The sequence below is a fragment of the Schistocerca cancellata genome, chromosome 1 (genome assembly GCF_023864275.1).
Source record: "Schistocerca cancellata isolate TAMUIC-IGC-003103 chromosome 1, iqSchCanc2.1, whole genome shotgun sequence".
NCBI classification, from domain to species: domain Eukaryota; kingdom Metazoa; phylum Arthropoda; class Insecta; order Orthoptera; family Acrididae; genus Schistocerca; species Schistocerca cancellata.
In genome coordinates, this window is record NC_064626.1 from 670,430,268 (window position 1) to 670,453,581 (window position 23,314).

The 23,314-nt window shown below is 39.0% G+C and overlaps 1 protein-coding gene across 2 annotated transcripts in view; it reads right to left on the bottom strand.

Moving 5' to 3' along the window:
- LOC126183865 (legumain-like) overlaps nucleotides 1-12,804 on the bottom strand; it is a 159,618-nt gene extending 146,814 nt beyond the window's left edge. The window contains exons 1-2 of one of the 2 annotated variants that reach the window (XM_049926168.1): nucleotides 12,612-12,804; nucleotides 11,777-11,955 (exon numbers count right to left, since the gene is read on the bottom strand). In XM_049926168.1, the coding sequence (XP_049782125.1) occupies nucleotides 11,777-11,908 (132 nt within the window). In that variant the 5' untranslated portion in view covers nucleotides 11,909-11,955; nucleotides 12,612-12,804. Of the gene's footprint in view, nucleotides 1-11,776; nucleotides 11,956-12,131; nucleotides 12,524-12,611 lie in introns of those variants that run through there. The other variant, XM_049926160.1, reaches the window with a different exon arrangement.
- Nucleotides 12,805-23,314: the final 10,510 nt, after the last annotated feature.

Here is a 23,314-nt window from a genome sequence, read left to right on the forward strand (position 1 = left end):
GGTATTTATAGGCATCTGTTTTTTCCATCGCTTCTATGCAGTCGCTGTGGTTATCCAATATGTAATCTTATTGTTTAGTGTGTTTGCCCTTGACTATGCTATTTTTCTTACATTTGTCTGTTCCAAAAGCCATATTTATATCATTGCTGAATACTTCTGTTATCTTTAGTAATTGGTTGAGTTGTTGATTTGTTGCTGCCAGTAGTTTTAGATCATCCATGTATAGCAAATGTGTGATTTTGTGTGGGTATGTTCCAGTAATATTGTATCCATAATTTGTATTATTTAGCATGTTGGATAGTGGGTTCAGAGCAAGACAGAACCAGAAAGGACTTAATGAGTCTCCTTGGTATATTCCACGCTTAATCTGTATTGGCTGTGATGTGATGTTATCTGAATTTGTTTGGATATTAAGTGTGGTTTTCCAGTTTTTCATTACTGTGTTTAGAAACTGTATCAATTTAGGATCTACTTTGTATATTTCCAATATCTGTAGTAACCATTAGTGGGGTACACTATCAAAGGCTTTTTGGTAATCAATGTATGCGTAGTGTAGGGACCTTTGTTTAGTTTTCGCTTGATATGTCACCTCTGTATATTAGTTGCTCTTTACATCCTCGTGCTCCTTTGCAGCAGCCTTTTTGTTCTTCATTTATAATTTTGTTCTGTGTTGTATGTGTCATTAATTTCTGTGTGATGATTGAAGTTAATATTTTGTATATTGTTGGTAGGCATGTTATGGGGCAATATTTAGCTGGGTTTGCTGTGTCTGCTTGATCTTTAGGTTTCAGATAGGTTATTCCATGTGCAAGTGTATCAGGGAATGTGTATGGGCCTGCAATGTAACTGTTAAATAATTTAGTTAGATGTGAATGTGTTGAGGTGAACTTCTTTAGCCAGTAATTTGCTATTTTATCATTTCCAGGGGCTTTCCAATTGTGTGTAGAATTAATTGCTCGGGTGACTTCATGTTGCAAAATTATCACTTCAGGCATTTGTGGTATCATCTTGTATGTGTCTGTTTCTGCTTGTATCCACCGTGCATGCCTGTTATGTTGTACCGGGTTTGACCATATGCTGCTCCAGAAGTGTTCCATGTCTGTTATGTTTGGTGGATTGTCTATTTTAATGTGTGTGTTATCCATTGTTTGGTAAAATCTCTTTTGGTTTGTGTTGAATGTTTGGTTTTGTTTCCTTCTATTTTCACTTTTTTTGTATCTTCTAAGTCGTTTGGCCAATGCTTGCAATTTCTGCTTTTTTTTCATCTAATTGCTCTATTGCTTCTTGTTGTGAGATTTTAGCTAACCTTTTTCATTTTTTGTCTGATATTTCATTTCTTATAAATTGTGTTAGCTGTCCGATGTCTTTTCTCAGTTTTTCTATTCTGATCTGTAGCCTGTGTTGCCATGCTGGTTTTGTGGGTTTCTTCTGTGTGTTGGTTTGTTCTGATCTCTGCCTAGTGTGTATATTTAGTGTAGTGAGTGCTCCTATATAAACCAGTAGTTGTAACTCTTCCATAGTTGTGTTTTCATTTATTTTGTTGTGTATGATTGTGTTGATAGTTTTTATTGTTGTTTCGACTTGTGGGTTATTTGGCGGTCTATGCAAGAATGGTCTAATGTCTGTATTTGTGTCTTTGTATTCTATATATGTCAGCTGAAATTTCTCTTCTATATCTAACACATGTGTCTCTTCATGTTCTATTTGTGCTTGTTCTGGTGGCTGTCTTAAGATTTCGTTTTCCTCTGATTGTTTAATTGATGCGTGTTGGTCTTTGTTTGTTTGCTCTGGGATGTTTGAGTCCATTACTGTCTTTTCTTCTTCTTCTGATTGCACATTATTTTGTTCCAGTATTTGTTGTACTTGTTGTTTGATGTTTTCTAATTCTGACTGGGGTATCCTGTTATTTTTGATTATTACACGGATCTGATCAGCTAGTCGTCGTTCTGTTAAAAATTTTAATTCCGGGTATCTGGTAATAAATGTTGTGTATACTTGTGATCTGTATCCAGTTGTGTTGGTTCCTAGGTTTGTTGCTTGGTAATAACAGAACATGAGGTGTCGATTAACTTCATCTGACCATCTCATCCTCTGTCTTTGTTTTCCTTCTAGGGTGGTTGCAGGAAGCATATCCTGCAAAACACCTCTATTTGGATTTAAATCATTTTCCAGTTGGCTAGCAGTGTCGTTACCATTGTGGGCGGGCATAGGGTTCAAGCGTCGTCCCCGACCATGACGGCGCTTGTCCGAGGCTTCTTTAGTTCTGTCCTGAACCAAGTAATCACACTAAAAGGGGGGTTAGCCCTATTAGTGGTTTGTTCTTTTCGTCGCCTTTTACGACTGGCAGAACATACCGGAGGCCTATTCTTTTCCCGGGCCTCCACGGGGGTTATTATTATTATTATTATTATTATTATTATTATTATTATTATTAGCCTATTATTATTATTATTATTAAGCAGCATTCTAAGAATTGTGCAGCAACTTGTTCACTGACTGAGCAGCTATAGCTCGCATGGCAACATGAGAAAAGTAAAGTGAACTTGTCAAGGAAAAACAGGTGTAAATAAACAGTCATTGAATTGTACAACGAGAAAGTCTGTACTTTTTATACCACGTAATGCTTCTGGCGAAGTTGTAAAATATGCTTATTTGCAGTCATTTCAATTATATATGAAAAACAAACACTCTTCATTGATACTGTATAAACAGGTCATCAGTAATTTGCAATGCACACTCAAATCATACCTACTGGTTACTTCTCTGTCCAATGTATTCTTGGAATTACTTAGTATTACTGAGTGTTATAGACTTCAGGCAAGGGTCTACAGAACATGACTTGAGATTATTTCGATGGGTACATTTTGTAACAGAAAGTTTCCTTTCTCTATCACCTATAGCAAATAGTGCAATTACTTTAAAAAAAGTCTCATTTATAGCACCTGAGAGTATGTCACAGCAAACAAGTGAACATACAATGAGTTTACATTTTCAAAATAGTATAAGTTGACAGAAAGATCCATAAAGCGAAGTACCACGAAGCAAATTACAACGTAAAATAAATAACATGCTCCGATGACTACAATACCAGAGACTATTATTTGAAGATCATATCTCACTGCTTTTGCATATTTATTGAGCTCCATTCTCACACCAAAAGGTGCTCGATTTCTGAACATGGTGACACAGATAGGTAACAAATAATTAAGCTCTGTAAGTAAATTGAAAAACAAAGAATAAAAGTTTACAAAATGGATGCCATTTGCTATATATTGTGATGTTAATTTATTTCATGCTACACTGTATCAGAAGTTCTTGGAATTAGTGATATGGAAGCAAACAAACCATGATAAAAACTACCTGACGTAATCTACATCTACATTTATACTCCGCAAGCCACCCAACGGTGTGTGACGGAGGGCACTTTACGTGCCACTGTCATTACCTCCCTTTCCTGTTCCAGTCGCGTATGGTTCGCGGGAAGAACGACTGTCTGAAAGCCTCCGTGCGCGCTCTAATCTCTCTAATTTTACATTCGTGATCTCCTCGGGAGGTATAAGTAGGGGGAAGCAATATATTCGATACCTCATCCAGAAACACACCCTCTCGAAACCTGGCGAGCAAGCTACACCGCGATGCAGAGCGCCTCTCTTGCAGAGTCTGCCACTTGAGTTTGTTAAACATCTCCGTAACGCTATCACAGTTACCAAATAACCCTGTGATGAAACGCGCCGCTCTCCTTTGGATGTTCTCTATCTCCTCCGTCAACCCGATCTGGTACGGATCCCACACTGATGAGCAATACTCAAGTATAGGTCGAACGAGTGTTTTGTAAGCCACCTCCTTTGTTGATGGACTACATTTTCTAAGGACTCTCCCAATGAATCTCAACCTGGTACCCACCTTACCAACAATTAATTTTATATGATCATTCCACTTCAAATCGTTCCGCACGCATACTCCCAGATATTTTACAGAAGTAACTGCTACCAGTGTTTGTTCCGCTATCATATAATCATACAATAAAGGATCCTTCTTTCTATGTATTCGCAATACATTACATTACAATACATTACATTTGTCTCCCTGCACCAAGTGCCTATCCGCTGCAGATCTTCCTGCATTTCGCTACAATTTTCTAATGCTGCAACTTCTCTGTATACTACAGCATCATCCGCGAAAAGCCGCATGGAACTTCCGACACTATCTACTACGTCATTTATATATATTGTGAAAAGCAATGGTCCCATAACACTCCCCTGTGGCACGCCAGAGGTTACTTTAACGTCTGTAGACGTCTCTCCGTTGATAACAACATGCTGTGTTCTGTTTGCTAAAAACTCTTCAATCCAGCCACACAGCTGGTCTGATATTCCGTAGGCTCTTACTTTGTTTATCAGGCGACAGTGCGGAACTGTATCGAACGCCTTCCGGAAGTCAAGAAAAATAGCATCTACCTGGGAGCCTGTATCTAATATTTTCTGGGTCTCATGAACAAATAAAGCGAGTTGGGTCTCACACGATCACTGTTTCCGGAATCCATGTTGAGTTTCCAAAAACGACATGATACTCGAGCAAAAAACATGTTCTATAATTCTACAACAGATCGACGTCAGAGATATAGGTCTATAGTTTTGCACATCTGCTCGACGACCCTTCTTGAAGACTGGGACTACCTGTGCTCTTTTCCAATCACTTGGAACCTTCCGTTCCTCTAGAGACTTGCGGTACACGGCTGTTAGAAGGGGGGCAAGTTCTTTCACGTACTCTGTGTAGAATCGAATTGGTATCCCGTCAGGTCCAGTGGACTTTCCTCTGTTGAGTAATTCCAGTTGCTTTTCTATTCCTTGGACACTTATTTCGATGTCAGCCATTTTTTCGTTTGTGCAAGGATTTAGAGAAGGAACTGCAGTGCGGTCTTCCTCTGTGAAACAGCTTTGGAAAAAGGTGTTTAGTATTTCAGCTTTACACGTGTCGTCCTCTGTTTCAGTGCCATCATCGTCCCAGAGTGTCTGGATATGCTGTTTCGATCCACTTACTGATTTAATGTAAGACCAGAACTTCCTAGGGTTTTCTGTCAAGTCGGTACATAGAATTTTACTTTCGAATTCACTGAACGCTTCACGCATAGCCCTCCTTATGCTAACTTTGACATCGTTTAGCTTCTGTTTGTCTGAGAGGTTTTGGCTGCGTTTAAACTTGGAGTGAAGCTCTCTTTGCTTTCGCAGTAGTTTCCTAACTTTGTTGTTGTACTACAGTGGGTTTTTCCCGTCCCTCACAGTTTTACTCAGCACGTACCTGTCTAAAACGCATTTTACGATTGCCTTTAACTTTTTCCATAAACATTCAACATTGTAAGTGTCGGAACAGAAATTTTCATTTTGATCTGTTAGGTGGTCTGAAATCTGCCTTCTATTACTCATGCTAAACAGATAAACCTTCCTCCCTTTTTTTATATTCCTATTAACTTCCATATTCAGGGATGCTGCAACGGCCTTATGATCACAGATTCCCTGTTCTGCACTTACAGAGTCAAAAAGTTCGGGTCTATTTGTTATCAGCAGGTCCAAGATGTTATCTCCACGAGTCGGTTCTCTGTTTAATTGCTCGAGGTAATTTTCGGATAGTGCACTCAGTATAATGTCACTCGATGCTCTGTCCCTACCACCCGTCCTAAACATCTGAGTGTCCCAGTCTATATCAGGTAAATTGAAGTCTCCACCTAAGACTATAACATGCTGAGAAAATTTATGTGAAATGTTTTCCAAATTTTCTCTCAATTGTTCTGCCACTAATGCTGCTGAGTCGGGGGGTCGGTAAAAGGAGCCAATTATTAACCTAGCTCGGTTGTTGAGTGTAACCTCCACCCATAATAATTCACAGGAACTATCCACTTCTACTTCACTACAGGATAAACTACTACTAACAGCGACGAACACTCCACCACCGGTTGCATGCAATCTATCCTTTCTAAACACCGTCTGTGCCTTTGTAAAAATTTCGGCAGAATTTATCTCTGGCTTCAGCCAGCTTTCTGTACCTATAACGATTTCAGCTTCCGTGCTTTCTATCAGCACTTGAAGTTCCGGTACTTTACCAACGCAGCTTCGACAGTTTACAATTACAATACCGATTGCTGCTTGGTCCCCGCATGTCCTGACTTTGCCCCGCACCCGTTGAGGCTGTTGCCCTTTCTGTACTTGCCCGAGGCCATCTAACCTAAAAAACCGCCCAGCCCACGCCACACAACCCCTGCTACCCGTGTAGCCGCTTGTTGCGTGTAGTGGACTCCTGACCTATCCAGCGGAACCCGAAATCCCACCACCCTATGGCGCAAGTCGAGGAATCTGCAGCCCACACGTTCGCAGAACCGTCTCAGCCTCTGATTCAGACCCTCCACTCGGCTCTGTACCAAAGGTCTGCAGTCAGTCCTGTTGACGATGCCGCAGATGGTGAGATCTGCTTTCATACCGCTAGCGAGACTGGCAGTCTTCGCCAAATCAGATAGCCGCCGGAAGCCAGAGAGGATTTCCTCCGATCCATAGCGACACACATCATTGGTGCCGACATGAGCGACCACAGGGTGCACCCTGTACCCTTCATGGCATCCGGAAGGACCCTTTCCACATCTGGAATGACTCCCCTTGGTATGCACACGGAGTGCACTTTGGTTTTCTTCCCCTCCCTTGCCGCCATATCCCTAAGGGGCCCCATTACGCACCTGACGTTGGAGCTCCCAACTACCAGTAAGCCCACCCTCTGCGACCGCCCGGATCTTGCAGACTGAGGGGCAACCTCTGGAACAGGACAAGCAGCCATGTCAGGCCAAAGATCAGTATCAGGCTGAGACAGAGCCTGAAACCGGTTCGTCAGACAAACTGGAGAGGCCATCCGTTCAGCCCTCCGGAATGTCTTTCGCCCCCTGCCACACCTTGAGACGACCTCCCTCTCTACCACAGATGAGGGATCACCCTCAATGCGGGCAGTATCCCGGGCAACCACAGTTTTAGTCCGATCGGGGGATGCATGGGACGAGCTGGCCGTCCCCGACAAACCCCCATCCGGACCCCCACAATGATGCCCATTGGCAACAGCTTCAAGTCGTGTGACCGAAGCCAACACTGCCTGAAGCTGGGAGCGAAGGGATGCCAACTCAGCCTGCATCCGAACACAGCAGTTGCAGTCCCTATCCATGCTAAAAACTGTTGTGCAAAGAACGTCTGAACTAATCTACAGAGAGCGCAAACAAATCGACACAAAATTTAAATGGTTATTAAAATACAAGATTGCCTAGTAAATGCAGTAATGCTGCCACTTGTGCACTGCTGACACACTGCTTGGCGGCGGAAGGAAACTACGTGATTTTACACTATTCAGGTACTAAAACGCGATGCTACAACTCTCAAATACTATAATACGCCCAAAATTTATGAATTAAACAATGCAAGTACGAAAAACACGCAAAGAAATTAAGAATTAAACTATGTAACAAATGAGTGAGCTAGGAGTATACGACTTGCTGCTGCAGCTGCTTATCCAACGGCGGCAGGGAGCACACTGATGCAAGCTTATATAATGTCATTTGTAATACATGTAAATATAATATTTGGATATCATTAAGCTGTTGCCATGTTGACCATGATGTGCTACTACTGAAGCTGTGTGGAGTCAGAAATAGTGGTAAATATGAATTATTGCATGATATATATACAACAAAATCTTAGATATAATCAGCAGTGTATTGCCTGTAGTTCCATTCTCAAAAGATACCAGCCTTCTTGTGAAACAGATAAAAACTTCTTACACACTATAATGGTCAGCTTTAATAGAAACTGTCCTACCACAAATACCAAGAGGGACATGTGTAATGGAAAACAGAAAATATGGACAATTCAGGGGTACACTTCTTATCTATATTAACTAAAGATACTACCAAAGTTATGATATGTCATAACAACAGTAATCATAAGGCAAGCCAGAACTTCTCTGAAAATGAAATGACATTGTAGAAGGAAAATAAATAGAGCAGAAAATATTATCAAAACAGAATCTGGAATCCACAACAGAAAACTACCTATTTCTCTTATCCCAGACCAAGTTAATCTTAGCTTTGTTAATTCAGGGAAATAAATCATTCATAGTGGTGAGACGGTAGCTAGCAGTGATAGGAGCTGCTCTAGTTAGCTCACAGGGAATTGTCCGAGTTAGTCACAGTGAGTTGGAATGGAAACTGTTTCACCTAAGGATATAGTGGATGTAGTACCAAGACTCAACAACTTTCCAACTTTACTGTAAAACAAATTACAGATTACAGACATAAGACACCCCGCCCCCATGCTACCTTATACACTGGATGTTTCAAGGAAACTGCCTTTCTTGACTGATTAAAGAGAACTGTTGTTTTACCTGTATGTAAAAAGAAGGATATGTAATCAACAGAAAATATGGCCCTATTGCTACAGTTCCAATATTATCTAAAATCAGTGAAGTTATAATTAAAAAATAATTAAATGGACATTTCAAGAATCAATATGGACTTCGTAACTGTTAGACCACAATGAATGTAGTGCAGGATGCTGTGTGATCAGCCTTAGAGGGATACGAACAATAGCAATATACTATATATGTGCCATAATGGTCAATTTAACGAAAGCTTTCGGCACGTATCACATAATTTTCTTGTAAATAAACTTAAACATTAATCCATAATGGACAGCAGCTGAGATTATTAAAATCTTTGTCCATTAAAAAACAAAAGGTAGGAGACAAGGTACTGGCAGAATTAAAGCTGTGAGGACGGGGCGTGAGTCGTGCTTGGGTAGCTCAGTTGGTAGAGCACTTGCCCGCAAAAGGCAAAGGTCCCGAGTTCGAGTCTCGGTCTGGCACACAGTTTTAAGCTGCCAGGAAGTTTCAGAAAACAAATTATTTAACTCTTAAGGAGAGTACCTTAGTGATGCATGCATAGACTATTTTGTCATTGTTAGCCTCTGTGAATGATCTATGTAGCTCCTTGGTACCTTTCCAAGCAGTGGTAACTGTTGGCAATACTACAATTACCATTCCCACAACAACAAAAAGGTTGGTTGGTTGGCTTGTAGGGATTTCAGGGAATAAACAGCAAGGTCATCAGTCTCTTGGCCCAGGGCTAGTTGATCTGGAGTTTGTGACATCTGCCAGGAATGTGTTCTGATGTTGAAAACAAGTACGAGTGGCAAAACTGAGGCATAGAAGGAAATACTGATGCTGTAGCTGAGAAATAATTTGTGGAGAAGAGTATGGATTGGTGCACTATGTAGGCCACGGCAAACAAGTTTTCTCTCATGGTTCACTCATGGACAAAGAAACTGCACCTGCATCTGACCACTGCCAACAGTTACAGAGCAAAGGATACCTTCTAGTCAGGTGATTTATAACAGCAAAAGTGAGAATGATAAAAATGTAATTAACATCATCTGGACCATTAAGAATGAAAACAAGATGAGACAAATAGGGAAGGCAGCAGCTGGTTGTTCGCTGGGATCGGCATGGAACAGGAGCTGCCACAACCACACGTATCCGACCCCTGATCCATTACAGTCAAAGTGTTTCAGAGCACCCACTATTCAACTGAGTGTTACTCTTAAAATGGAAATTGGCTGCAGCATAAAAGAAGACAAACCAGATCTAAAAGCAATTAAAACAGAGTAAAAGTGGCAGCTGGCAAAGGAGTGGAGTTGAGGGTCCCCCTGACCCAGAATGCAGTGAAGGATGCCCCAACCCCAACAACCCCGCACCTTTGTTCAGGTAGGTTAAAACTTTATACCCAAGAATAAAACAACTTTCACAGAGAAAATGGAGAACATGTTCAACAGTTTATAAACTGGCAGCCAGTACTGGAGGCAAAGAATTTGGGCGACCTTGCTTGGCAAGGAGGGCCAGAACAAAGGGACATTTCACCAGGCTATGAGCTACTGTTTGTACAGCTTCAAAACCACAGTGTGCGGCTGACTAGTTACATACAATAAAACTACAGGTTATTATGGTATGATCAATGCAGAAGATACGTAGGATGGTGGATTCCTTCCGGGAAGAATGCAAGGAGGAATGTCGTGCAGCAATAGCCTCCCTGAAGTTCGGAATTTGTTGGGGGGACAGTAATCCATCATATGATATTCGATTTCCAAGTGAGCAGAAGATCTATTTGCACCCAGAAATATGCACCTGGAATCATCAAATTGAATGTACGGTGAGTGATTCCTTCTCTAGCCAATCGGTCAGCAAATTCACTCCCTGAGATACCCACATGACCTGGGACCCAGAGAAAGAGAACTGAGCAGGTGGTACAATTAAAGTCAAACAGAAGGTCACAAACAGCAGGCATCACATGATCATGATGTTACTTACAGTCTGTAGAATATTCAGTTTCCAGGTAACTCAGTCAAAAAAAATCACCAATGTCACAAATTTTGCAGGCCAATTATTGACAGTGGGTGGAAATTGCAGTCAGTGTCATAACATGGTAATGCCTTATATTAAGACCATTTTTTAAAAGTTAAGTATAATGGTCATTACTGGAACTTCAAACCGTAATAAATAACCACTCATCCATAGTCCACTGTGACGTAATGGATTTTATACCCATATCAAAAAGGAAAGGACATGGAAGGAAGAAGGAAAATATAACGTAAATAGTTTTAGGGAGAGTACAGTCATTATCAGCAGTACTACACATAGAAAGATCAGAGATGTGTATTTGTTCACCCACAGAGAAACCACTTTCAAACCAGGCAAAATGCAATGATGTAAAAACTATTTCTGTACTTATGAAGAGAATATGATTTATACCACACATGTATCATATCATCAAGAGTGAATACAACACTGTTGATCATGTGGACAGAAACAATTGTCAAGCAAGAGTAGCAAATTTTCGTCTGTATCAGTTGGGGAATGTGGGAACTCATAATTCTTTAGTGCAATAAATTTGAAAAACTAAGAACAATGCAAGAACTGCAAATAAGAAGGCAATGTAATATAAGAAGTTGATGTTAACTGCTTGTAAGATGATCCCTAGATGAATGAATGAATTTAAACAGATGTATACAACTCATATTATACCATTTATGGCACATGCTTTGTTATTAAAATTTGTGATCTATCATCAGTTTTCCCATCATCAATTAATTGACCTCTAATGCAAAGCATGATTTTGCTTGCAGCCCACATAGTACATTCTAAGTCTATTTCATTCTTGTCTTTTAATTATATAGTTCTACAAAGCGTTCTATATAACTATTTGTGCAAGGCACAGAATTTGAACTGACAATAAGTTTGTCCCCAAACTGGAGGGTCTAATTGTGGTGCTCTATGATGGTTGTGACTCCTTTGTGTGAACCAATTTGATGACTCAGTTTGTCATTTGCCATTACATTTCTTTTCTTTTTAGTAGGCAAGTAGTATAGCACCTGTAGAAGAAAATTCATAGATAAATGCAATGTGTTTGTTGTACCCATTTTCTTAATGTGTTATTTTAGAATACAATATTTTCTCTCGCTCTTGCTACAACAGTCAATAATAAGATAGACTTTATCCCATTAGCACTGCGAGTGAGAAACATTGTTCTGGAAACAACGGTTTATTGCCATCATTATCCAGGTCACACTTCACAAGTTGCCCAGTTTTAAAATACATGGTTCATTCTGAAAGACGAAAAATTCCATCATGCCTTGTTTACTTTAGCAACCGTAGAACACAGATTTCTTACCAGTCGACTCAAACAATGAAACTGACAGCGTACCTGATGCCTGTAGTTGTCGTAACCACTGGAACCGGCAGCAAGTAACGCCCATATCTTGCCACCGTTCTCCAACTGCTGAGTGACTGACAATGCAACTGTTAGCGAAAGAAAATTGAAAACAGTCTTCAACATGTTGGTGGGCAGTCTGCGCCTGGATTACTCGAAGATGGGAGGGTGTCCTACACACAAACAATTCATTGTGTACCAAACAACTGCGAGAATTCAGCTATACTTTGTACATTTTATCAAAGTGTAACTTGTTTTGATCGATTAAATATAAGTGTTTAGAAGATCTACATAAGCGCATTCTTTTTGTCACCGGTGGTTATTTGTCGGATATAAATAGTGTAGTTACCAATCACGATTTCCAAACGTTCCTTCGTGCAGACAACCAGCACACTGGTTTCCAAACGTTCCCGCAAGCAGACTACCACCACACTGACTCGTGACAAAGCGCTCTGCGCGTTACAGAAACGTGACGATAACGTCACTCTGGACAATGAGTCATGAAAGGTCTTTTTTTTCCTACTACGTAGGGGATTTCCTCTTCAGTCTAGGCCCTATGTTACTGATTACACAAAACTCTGGAACTACGTTGCATTGTTTACAATATATTAGCAATATAAAATTTTGGCGTTATTTAATTTAACTGTTAAAGAAATACCTATTTAACGACACAAACATGTTGTCGAGCATCCATTATCTGACTGGTGTCAAGCTTCAATCTTTCATTACTTCATTCTCTATCTCGAGATAAAACTGTATGTATGATTTAACATGTTGTGTTTCGTAACACACAAAGTTTATTTTTCATTAGTCCGTTTCTTGTACTCACGTCTCCAACTGTAGTTCATAGTCAATTACATATAAAGTCGCAGCGGAAAATGGTAGTGATAAATTTTGAATAAGAGATTGCAATGGAAATGCAACTAGAATTGGAGCAAAATCTGTTGACTTTCACATAAATACTAAATTGTGCTTGAATGGCAATGTAATTGGGTCCATAGCCCGATTAAAATTATCGAACACTTGACGTCTGTCACTTGCAGCTACGGGCTTGCCACCACACAACACCAAAATATTAGAACTGCAAGGCCCTGAAACAGAATGACAGCAGCGCTACAAGTGGCGTGGCACTGAACTTTGAATACGAGAAATACGGCAGGGAAATACGTTTTACAGCTTTTCTAGGGTCGACAGAAGCGTCCGATCTCACGCGTCGGCTTTGACCCGTGACGTAAGGGTGTTGTCACGTGTGACGTCATGACGGCGCGGAGTTTGGTTTGAGTGTGGCTGTCTCTAGTTCTGTTTTATCTTATTTTATTTACTTTTCTGATCTGTTCGTTCTATCTCGTCAGATTTTTTTTTTAATTTAAAAACGCTTATTACTTATTTTAATTATCTGTTTCCTCCAATTTCTGTTTTAGTTTATTATATTTATCTTTCTGATCTGTTCGTTCTATCCCGTGAGATTTTTTTTTAAAAAAGACAAAAAACACTAATCAGCTACTGAAGCATCTTTATCTTCTATGGGTTGCAGGGGTTACGACCCCTGGGGAGGTGGGCGGGTATTCATGCATGGCTGTCTTCACTTACACGTTGTAGCTACGCAAGGCGTCTAAATTTGTTTATATTTAGTTTGCCCCCCACCCAAAACACCCCATTTCCCGCGCTTGTCCCGTTAGTGTCATTAGGCTTCTTGTGGAAAGTGTGTCTGTTTGTTTTTGTTTCCGCCATATTTGTGACGTCATGGGTCAAAGCAGACGGGCGGGATCGGACGCTTCCGTATTTCCCTTTTCTAAATACCAGATTATATGTTTCATTTATAGGTACTTTATGGTTGGGTCTGGCGATAAAATGTATTTATTTGGAAAACTCAAAATTGCAATTTCGGCGGTGTGCCTGTTATCACTCTGTGTCAAGAAGTAACAAAATTCAAAGTAGAATAACACTCATAACACGCGCGACACTCACTGCTGTAAAAGTTGTTACCATTTGACAGCTGGAACGACATTAGCGCCCCAAGTGGCGAGAAAGAAGAATGTCAGATGCGTCGTAAGCATAATGTTTATTTTGTATCCCTTTCCTACGTTATTTACGAAATATTTTAATTATTTTGTTGCCTTCAAGAATTTGTGTGAAAACAGAAGATATAGACGTTTCTAAAAATGATTAAACAATAAATGTAAGTAGAAATAAAAATCATGAATCCAGTGACAAGCTACAACACATTCGTGAAGAAACACTTGCGACGTTGGATAGAACTGCTGCTTACCACATTGATATCAAAAAAGAATATAAACACACAGAATCACACGTAAGAAGCACAGACATTTACCTCGATGTGCAAAAGGGATCGACACCCTATTTGTCGTTCCGAAGGGCTACTGTGTTCTAGTCATTGCCACCTGTCGCCACATTATATTATTCCAAGTGGGGCAAGCAACTGCCAAAAAGTGGGAGAAATATGCTGTGCGTGTAATCCTCAAGTCTTCAAAGCCCATAACACTGTCAGAATTCTAGTTGTATGTTAAATTTGCCATTAGAGACACTTCATCCAATGGCATATTCACTAGTTTATAAGTATCTGAGAAATGCTGCACCTTCTGCTTTAACAGGTGAAATACATTGTCACTTATCCCACATTGTATTTGTATACTTTCCAAATCTCTCTGTAATGCACGCACTGATGGAAGCATAAAACATTCTAACAAGACCTGTATGCCTGAGTGCTTTAATGTCATAAGTTTAGAGCTAACAGCTTATTTTCGTCTTTCCATCTTGCAGCACATTTCTCCTTCAATGCCATTCTAATCTGGCTTAACAACAAGTCAAGGGCATCTTTTTTTTTTTTTTTAATTTAGGGATCCTATAGTCTTCAAAGTTTGTGTGTCCTTTTTCACTGGATCTTTCTGATGCAGTTTCTGTTGTTGTCTGTACTTAAAATGATAGGCATCTTTCTTGTCCCATAATAGTTTTGCACACTTCACACCCTATTTGCAAGACACGAATGACTGCACCACTTCGTCGTTATAGCACGTCTGTGTTGGCGATTCAAATGAATCTGGCACTGATATATGGAGAGTTGAACTGGCTGCTTCTGTGCCATAGGACTGTTTTGCAGCTTTAGACGGATTATGGAAGATTTGTGGCAATTTCCTCTTCATCGTCATTTGAGGTAGCTTATGCGGGATGTCAAATAGTGTCGGTACTGCATTCCACACGAGTTTATTATTGTCTGCATTCATGAACTGGTTTGGTTCGAAGTGTCGTGAACAAAACTTAAATTATTATAAAGGTAAAAAGGGTCTCTTTTTCATATGATCTTGTCGTCTGCTATTCACTAGCCATTTTCTGCTCCCAAGACGAAACAACAATTATAAATACACCCGTAGTTTGCAAGCGAATCCTGACGATACAGGTAACACGATGCCATATACCTCTTAGGGTCCTTAGGAAACCTAAAAAAAACATATGTGATGTCTTCTTCTTGTTTTTGCTGCAATTTATTGGGCTACAGACGCTCCCATTTGTAAAAACCATTGTACAAACCAAAATAAACAGCTACCACCGCGCCGAGTTCAACAGCTTTACTTACTGGCCACTTGCCGCACTGCTGGCGCAGTAGGCAACAAAATCGAGGCGAAGTGTCGCGACTGCTTTGTTAGACTGTGGTAGAATTACATACACATTCCGCGACAATATATAATGAGGTTGAATACCAGTTCCGTCAAAACCTGCTAACATGCAGTTCTCCGGTAACGCGAGAAAATACGGAAAATGAACGAAAACAAAAATAACTTGGAATACGAGCAATAAACTTACAGAGCTTTTAAATCGAGCAGTCCACACTCAAATTCGTAAGCAATAACAGATACATTTCGGGCCGGTTATACGATCTCGCGTTAAATCCGGGGCTAACTAACCGAGGAATAGGCTAATCACAGGTTAACTTAGAGTGCACGTTGTATGATACCATTTTATTTCCCGGTTAGCTGTTCCTGGAATAGCGTACCTGTCCAATTAGTTTGGCAACAACTTAAGAGTATACTGGGTATTTTTTGTGTATGTCATTTAATATTTACTTTAGTTGTCATCCACAGAAATAACGTGTCTAAGGTGAGTGTTCCAGACAGCAAAATTATTTTTTTGAGGATATTTTGAGGCTGGTAGGTACTATAGACGAGTTCAAGAGTGTGGTAGAAAACACAAAAACTTCTTGGATATCATTCATTGAAAACATTAGTGCAAAAACATTTAACTAAGTTCGTAGGGTGCTTGCATGTGTAACAGTATAATGATCCACTGTAAAATTAGTTAAAGGATTAGGCATTTGTTGTTTGACCATTCAGAGATCTTTCTAAATTTCCCAGAAAAACACACAACCGTCTCCATTCACAAAGATCTTCACACAGATCGACAGAGCAGCTGCAGCACACATACGATTCTTTCACCCCAAGAAAGAAGTACGTAAATATTATGCCTAGGAAAGATACCATAGCCTACAGATCAGTGGCGCCCTATGCATGGCATTAGGTTCCAATTTGTGTAAATGAAATTTACGATTTGATAAAGTTGTCAAGGGAAGGAAGCCATTTCAAGTAGGGACTTACTAGTAACTTGTTCAGTGATGATTCGACAGCTTTATTTGAACATACTCTCTCCTCAACTTATTTTTTATTTAATAACGAATTTTTTGAACAAACTGTCGTCATGAGGAGTTCCTTGTCCCCTGCGGTGGCCAATCTTTTTATGGAAGACTGCGGAGAAAGCTCTTGAGTCTGCCGTGTTAAAGCCTACAGTTTTCTGCCGTTATGTAGATTATACTTTCGTTGTATGGACTTATGGTAGACAAGAACTGGAAAACTTCCTTTGTCATTTAAACGCTTTACATGAGAACATCAAGTTTACTATGGAGATTGTGAGAGATGTGATTTTTACCCGTTCTAGACGTATTAGTACACCGTAAGAATGATGCGTCTTTGAGACATTCAGTGTACAACAAACCCACACATACAAATCTACATCTTCAGGTGTCCAGCCGCCATCGCCCTGCACAAACCGCTGATGTTCTTAGTACTTTAATTCAACGGACGCGTCTAATATCAGATGCTGATAGCCATCACGAAGAATTAGTGCATCTTGAGAAGGTTTCTAAAGAGAATAGCTATACTTTGCGTCAAATATGGAAGGCTATGCACAATTATAATAACAAGAAGCAATGCTCTGAGGAGACTGATGACGACTATAAATCAGCTGCGTTCCTTCCATATGCCAGGAACATGTCTTCTAAAACAGGCAGATTGCTTAGGAAGAATAATATTAATGTCATCTTCTGTCCACCAGCAAAGAGCATGGTCTTTGTCAGACCCGTTAAAGACAATATACAATTGAGGAAGGTGGGTGCTTATAAAGTTATTTGTGAGTGTGGCTCTGCATATATAGGTCAGATGACACGAATGGTCCAGGAACACTGTATAGAACAAGAAAGACACACCCATCTGCAGCAACCTTTAAAATCAGCAGTAGCAGAATATTGCATTTCCATGGGACATTCAATGGCATAAATAATACCTAAATTTTGGCACCAGTTTCCAGCTTCTGGGACTGTGTAATCAGAGAATTTGTGGAAATATATCTTACTGATAATTTAATGAATCGGGATATGGCTATCAGCTGGATAAAAATTGGAATCCAATTATTAAAATTATGCCATCACAACGGAATCGACATATTCAGCAATTAGATTGTTCTTACTTCACCACTGAGGGCGACACACACAACTTGGCTCCTTTGCACATGTCACCGTAAACCACCAGTAAGGTTCGCCTGTGCGGGATTCGTTATAAATACCAAGACTGCATCAGGTCTCTTCAGTACTTTGTCTACTCACCTGAGGATGGCTGGAGGTCTCTGGACCGAAATATCGTGGCAGAATGTTGATGGGATCTGACTGCAAACCCGAAAATTACTGGAAGAAGAAATACGCTGGGAAAATTTCAGAAATCACAATATAAAAGCAACTGTGAACAACGAGCTGCTAATACTTGGTCTTTTCAGATTTTCCAACTGTGACAACACAGATGTCATTGTGACTGATTTGACTGGCAATCGTGTTACTGGCTAGCTTGCTGCTGTATTTATATCTTAGAATGATTAATTTATTACAGCAGCAAGGGGTTGCTACATGAAGTACCTTTACTGAATTATTGAACATTATCCACCGAGTTTTGCAGTTATTGAGTATATATGAATCTTGTGTCTATGATGTGATTATATATATATATATATATATATATATATATATATATATATATATATATATATATATATATGAGGGAAAAAAACATTTACAATAAACAACCATAATCTTTTTTCTACTCTAGAGTAGAAATGTACCTATGCCACATATCCAAACTGGACAGGAAGCTGTTATCGTATTTCATTCTAAATCTTTGAGAAACAGTAGCTATTTCATATACAATTTTGGCTTTTTCAATCTTTAGCAGCTATACGTAATCTGGGAGGGAAGGGGAAGTAACTGGAGGTGTGACACCTTCACTGTGTTCTTCCTTTTCTAGTCATGTCAGCTTAAAACCGTCAGTTTTGTTTCCAGAATAAAAATACCTGTTCTCACATGTGATAGAATCAGCAGAGTTGCAGATGATGCTGCTTCAAAAGTAGTATGACAAGAACTGGAGGGGGGAGGAAGAACTGTATTGGTAAAAAAAAAAAAAGAGCATGAAGCTCAAAATTAGGATCACAAAATATAAAGTGAACAAATGATTTTAGAATCGAAGCATATTATTCCATATTTATGTGTTTATTTTATTTTCATTTAAGTACATCAGAACTGAAATAATTAACAAAACAGTATCTTACATATGTTTTCCAGTGTGATACACACCCTTTTCATAATTCTGCTTGTTGTCCCTTTGCCAATATCAATGAAGTGTCCTATGGACAGGAATATCATCAGAGGCAAAATATTTAAGTGTCAGTAGTAGCTGCTTCATTGGTGGAACATTTCTGAAAGAAAAAGAATGACAAGAGAGAATTTGTTTGACAATTTAAGAGAAATTTAAAAACACAAGTTGCTAGCCACTCGTTCCACTGTTATGGTCATATAGATTCAATAACTAAAGATTCTCTGTTAGCTTATAACACAAAAATAACAATTACTTTATGATAAATATGGATGTGGTTATTTGAATAACACTAATAACTGTGAAAAACACCAGCTATACTCTACAGCTTTCTTAAAAAGACTGAATTCATTGTTATTTTCGCTGTGTTTAACTTAGCTTAATTTATATTAACCTAACTCTAGGTGTATGCACACACACACACACACACACACACACACACACACACACACACACACATCCACCTATATATATATATATAATTCCCAGTAGTGCGGTATAGGTCATTTAAATTTAGGTTACCTTCAGTGTGCTACAATCTGACATAAAGGAGACCCTGAAAATAACTTGTTATTCAATGAAATATGCAAACATAGCATTCCAAGCATTTCTTCCATATGCTACAACTACATTTATTCACTAACTATATTCCTGTTCTGTCCCTATAACACACACATATGGCTATTATTTGATTATGAATATGGATGGGCTTATGTGGATAATACTGACAACTAAGAAACGCAACAGTTATGTTCTGTAATTGAGGCGGCATCGCTGTTTTTTTAATACTAACTTTCCTGTTACTCTTACTGGATTAAACTTAGCTAGAGTAAGCACAGATAGTTCACAGCCTTCAGCGAATAATGGTAGATGGGAACTAATGTTGTTGTTCTGAAGAATTAGTGGGCCTGTAATCCTAATATTTTCACTAAAAGGCAGAAGTTGTTCTGACACTGCTGCGGTGTTTACAGAAAGGGAAATCCTAATAGAAATTGAATGAGAGAATAGAGAATGAAACTGGAACACTCCTATTTTATCAAACGTTATGCTACACGAGAAATAAATGTTTTTGTCTAAAACTGAAACAGCTGTTAATAGAAATAGTATCCATAACTGGTACTGTCCATCACATATGTTCCAGTTTCTCACGTAAAAGATTGAAAATATGAAGTACAGCTGCCTTCGCTACGCAAAATGTGGATATAAATTCGGAATCGGCGTCGTCTCACTTTTTTCTTCTTCCTCATTCTCACGAACAGTTCAGACAAAATCTCGTCATTGCTGTCTGCGACTGCATCTGTCACTATTTTTGCTATCTTGAAAACTCATTAACCAGTTAAGCTCGCCTAGCGGCCAAAAATTGCCACTTAAGTCATCCCGAGTTTATTCTCTGGTTAGATGTTGTTCCAGATTTCTACAATGAGTTTCTCGCGCTATTCCGAGAATAGTGGTTAACCAGCTGCTAACCAAAGATTGTAGAATCGGTCCTTAAGTCCTCAGAACACCAGGCAACAAAAGCAGTTTCTGTTTTATACGAAACAAAGGCAAATGTGGAATCACTTACCCCATCTGACATTATGGATGCGAGAGGAACGTAATCAGAATATGAGTAACATATTTACTACACAACTCAGTTAAACCCATGATAAGTAATCAGAAGCACACTTCTGTTTACTATGAAACGAAAACAAATATGGAAGACTAAAAATCAGCTAGTAAGAAAGCAAGATGGTGGAGTGATAAACTTGCAGCGTGGCAGCAAACCATGAGCATGTTACCAGAAATTCCTATGTGAGTTAAACCGACATGGTTGACACATCAGGTGCCAGCTATCACTCTGCGCTCAGTAGCAGGCGACCAACAGCTTTCAGCTCATTGTAGGTGTCACACAAAGAGGGTGGGTGACTCTACAAATGCTGTTAATGGGTAATGCAGACTGATGTTGGAGGAGTCTGTCGCGTGATATAACAGAAATGCGAGGTACTCAGTCGCCAGTTAGTTTTAGATGACCAACGACTGAAAACGTTTTGTAGCCCTGAATTTAAACTTATGTCGTATGAGTGGAGCAGTGCACAAATGGCTTATATCATATTTAACATGAAGAAAGCAGAAGGTTGGAATTAATAGTACAGGTAATGTGCAAAAATCACCAAGTTCTCTAACTGGGAAGGTATCAAGAATGATGTCCCACAGGGCTCAGTCTTGGGTCCTTTATGGCACTTGTATAATCTTTGGTTAAATACAGGGGTAGCTAACTGAGGAATACGCTAACCACAGGTTAACTTGGAGCTCAAATTGCGTGACACCATTTTATTACCAGGTTAGTTATTTCTGGAATAGCGTTCCCATCCAGGTAAGTTGACAACAACTTAAGGGCACTCTGGGTATTTTTGTGTACATCATTTTATATTTACCTCAGTCGCTGTCTGCACAAATATCGTGTCTAACATGAGCGATAAGCGTTCCAGATCGCAAAATTGTTTGTTTGACAACATTTTAAGGCTGGTAGATACTGTAGATGAGTTCAACAGTGTAGCAGAAAATATGAAAACCTCTGTGGTCTCATCCAATGAAAACATTTAACTAAATCTGTAGTGTACTTGCATGTAACAGTATAACAATCCATCATAAAATTAGTTAAAGGATCAGGTGTTTGTTGTTTGACCAGTAAGAGATCTTTCTAGATTTCACAATAAAGTATAGGGAAAAATATGCAACAGCCTCCATTCATAAACAACTTCACACAGATGGACAGAGCAGCTACAACAGACGGCCGATTACTCCCCCTCCCCAAAGAAAGAAACATATAAAAATTATGCCAAAAAGGCTAGCAGAGGCTACAGATCACTGACACCTAATACATGGAATGTAAAATCCAAGTTGTGTACAATGAAATTTACAATTTGATAAAGTTGTCAATGGAAGGAAGCCACAGTCTAAGTAGAGATGTAATATAAAAGCAATTTTGAAATGCTGTCTCCTTTGTGAAATAGTTGGTCTTTAAAAAGTTTCCAACTGTGACAACACAGACATCATTGAGAAGGATTTGGGTGATAATCCTGAGAGGTTTTAGTGGCAAGCTTGCTGTTGTATTTATGTCTTATAATGATTATTACAGCAGCAAGGGGTCTCTACATAAGGTACCTTTATGGAATTATTGAACCTTGTGTATCCACTTTTTCAATTATTGGGCATACATATGTCTTGTTTCAATCAAGTGATTATTAACAATATATATATATATATATATATATAAGATGCCAATATTTAGAAGAAACAGCTTTAATTTTTTTTGTAACCCATGGGTAAAAATGTACCTATGGCACAAATCCAAACTGGAAGCTGTTATCACATCTCGCCCTAGATGTTTGAGGAACAATAACTATTGCAGACATAATTTTGGCTTTTGCAATCTTTAGCAGCTATATGTGGTCTGGGAGGGAAGAGCAAGTAGCTGAAGGCATAACACTTTCTCTGTGTTCTTCCTTTTCTACAGTCATCTCGGCTTAAAACTGTCAGCTTTGTACGCAGAATAAAAATACCTGTCCTCAAATGTGAAAGAATTAGCAGAGTTGTATATGGTGCTGCTTCAAAAGTAGTATGACGAGAACTGGAGGAGGGAGGAAGAACTGTATTGGTTAAAAAAAGAACCTGAAGTTCAAAATTAGGATCAGAAAATACAAAGTAAACAAATGATTTCAGAATCGAAGTATATTATTCCATATGTATATGTTTATTTTATTTTCACTTAATTGCATCATAACTGAAATAATTAATAAAACAGTGTCTTATATATGATCTCCAGTGTCATACACACTCTTTCTCAATTCAGCTAGTTGTCCCTTTGCCAATACCAAAGAAGTCACCTATGGACAGAAAAATCACCAGAGGCAAAATATTTTTAGTGCCAGTAGTAGCTGCTTCATCGGTGAAACAAAGTCATTTTGGAAAGCAAGAAAAAGAGTGCTGTTGGACAATTTGTTTCACAATTCAAGAGAAATTTAAAAACACAAGTTGCTAGCCACTCCTTCCACTGTTATGATTATGTAGAGTCAATAACTAAAGATTCCCTGATTTCAGAACGACAAGGACCTATGTTCTTATGGCACACAGATAACAATTATTTTATGATAAATATGGATGTGGTTAGGCAGATAACACTAATAACCTAGAAACACAAGTCATAGACTAAAGTTTTGTTAAAAACACTGACTTTCCTAATAATTTTATTGAGTTAAAGCTAGCTTGAGTAAGTACAAATAATTTGTATGCCAGTTGCAGTAATTTCAAGAGTAATCCCTAAGAGGAAACAAAGTGGAACAACTTTTTCTGCTGTTGAAGTAATGTGGCTGAATGAAACTGGAACTCTACCATTTTATCAAAACGTTCTGCTTAATGGAAAATCAATGTTTTTGTCCAAAACTGAAACAACTGTTAATACAAATAGTACCCATAACAGGTGCAGTTCTTCGATTTGTTTAAGTCTATTAAGCTACTGTTAAACAAAATGAAACAGTGCTTTCCACTACTATGGGAATTTTAGCACACACCAGATAAATAAAACTATTTTGACACAAATTGTCACTTTAATGTGCCTGATTTACATAAATAA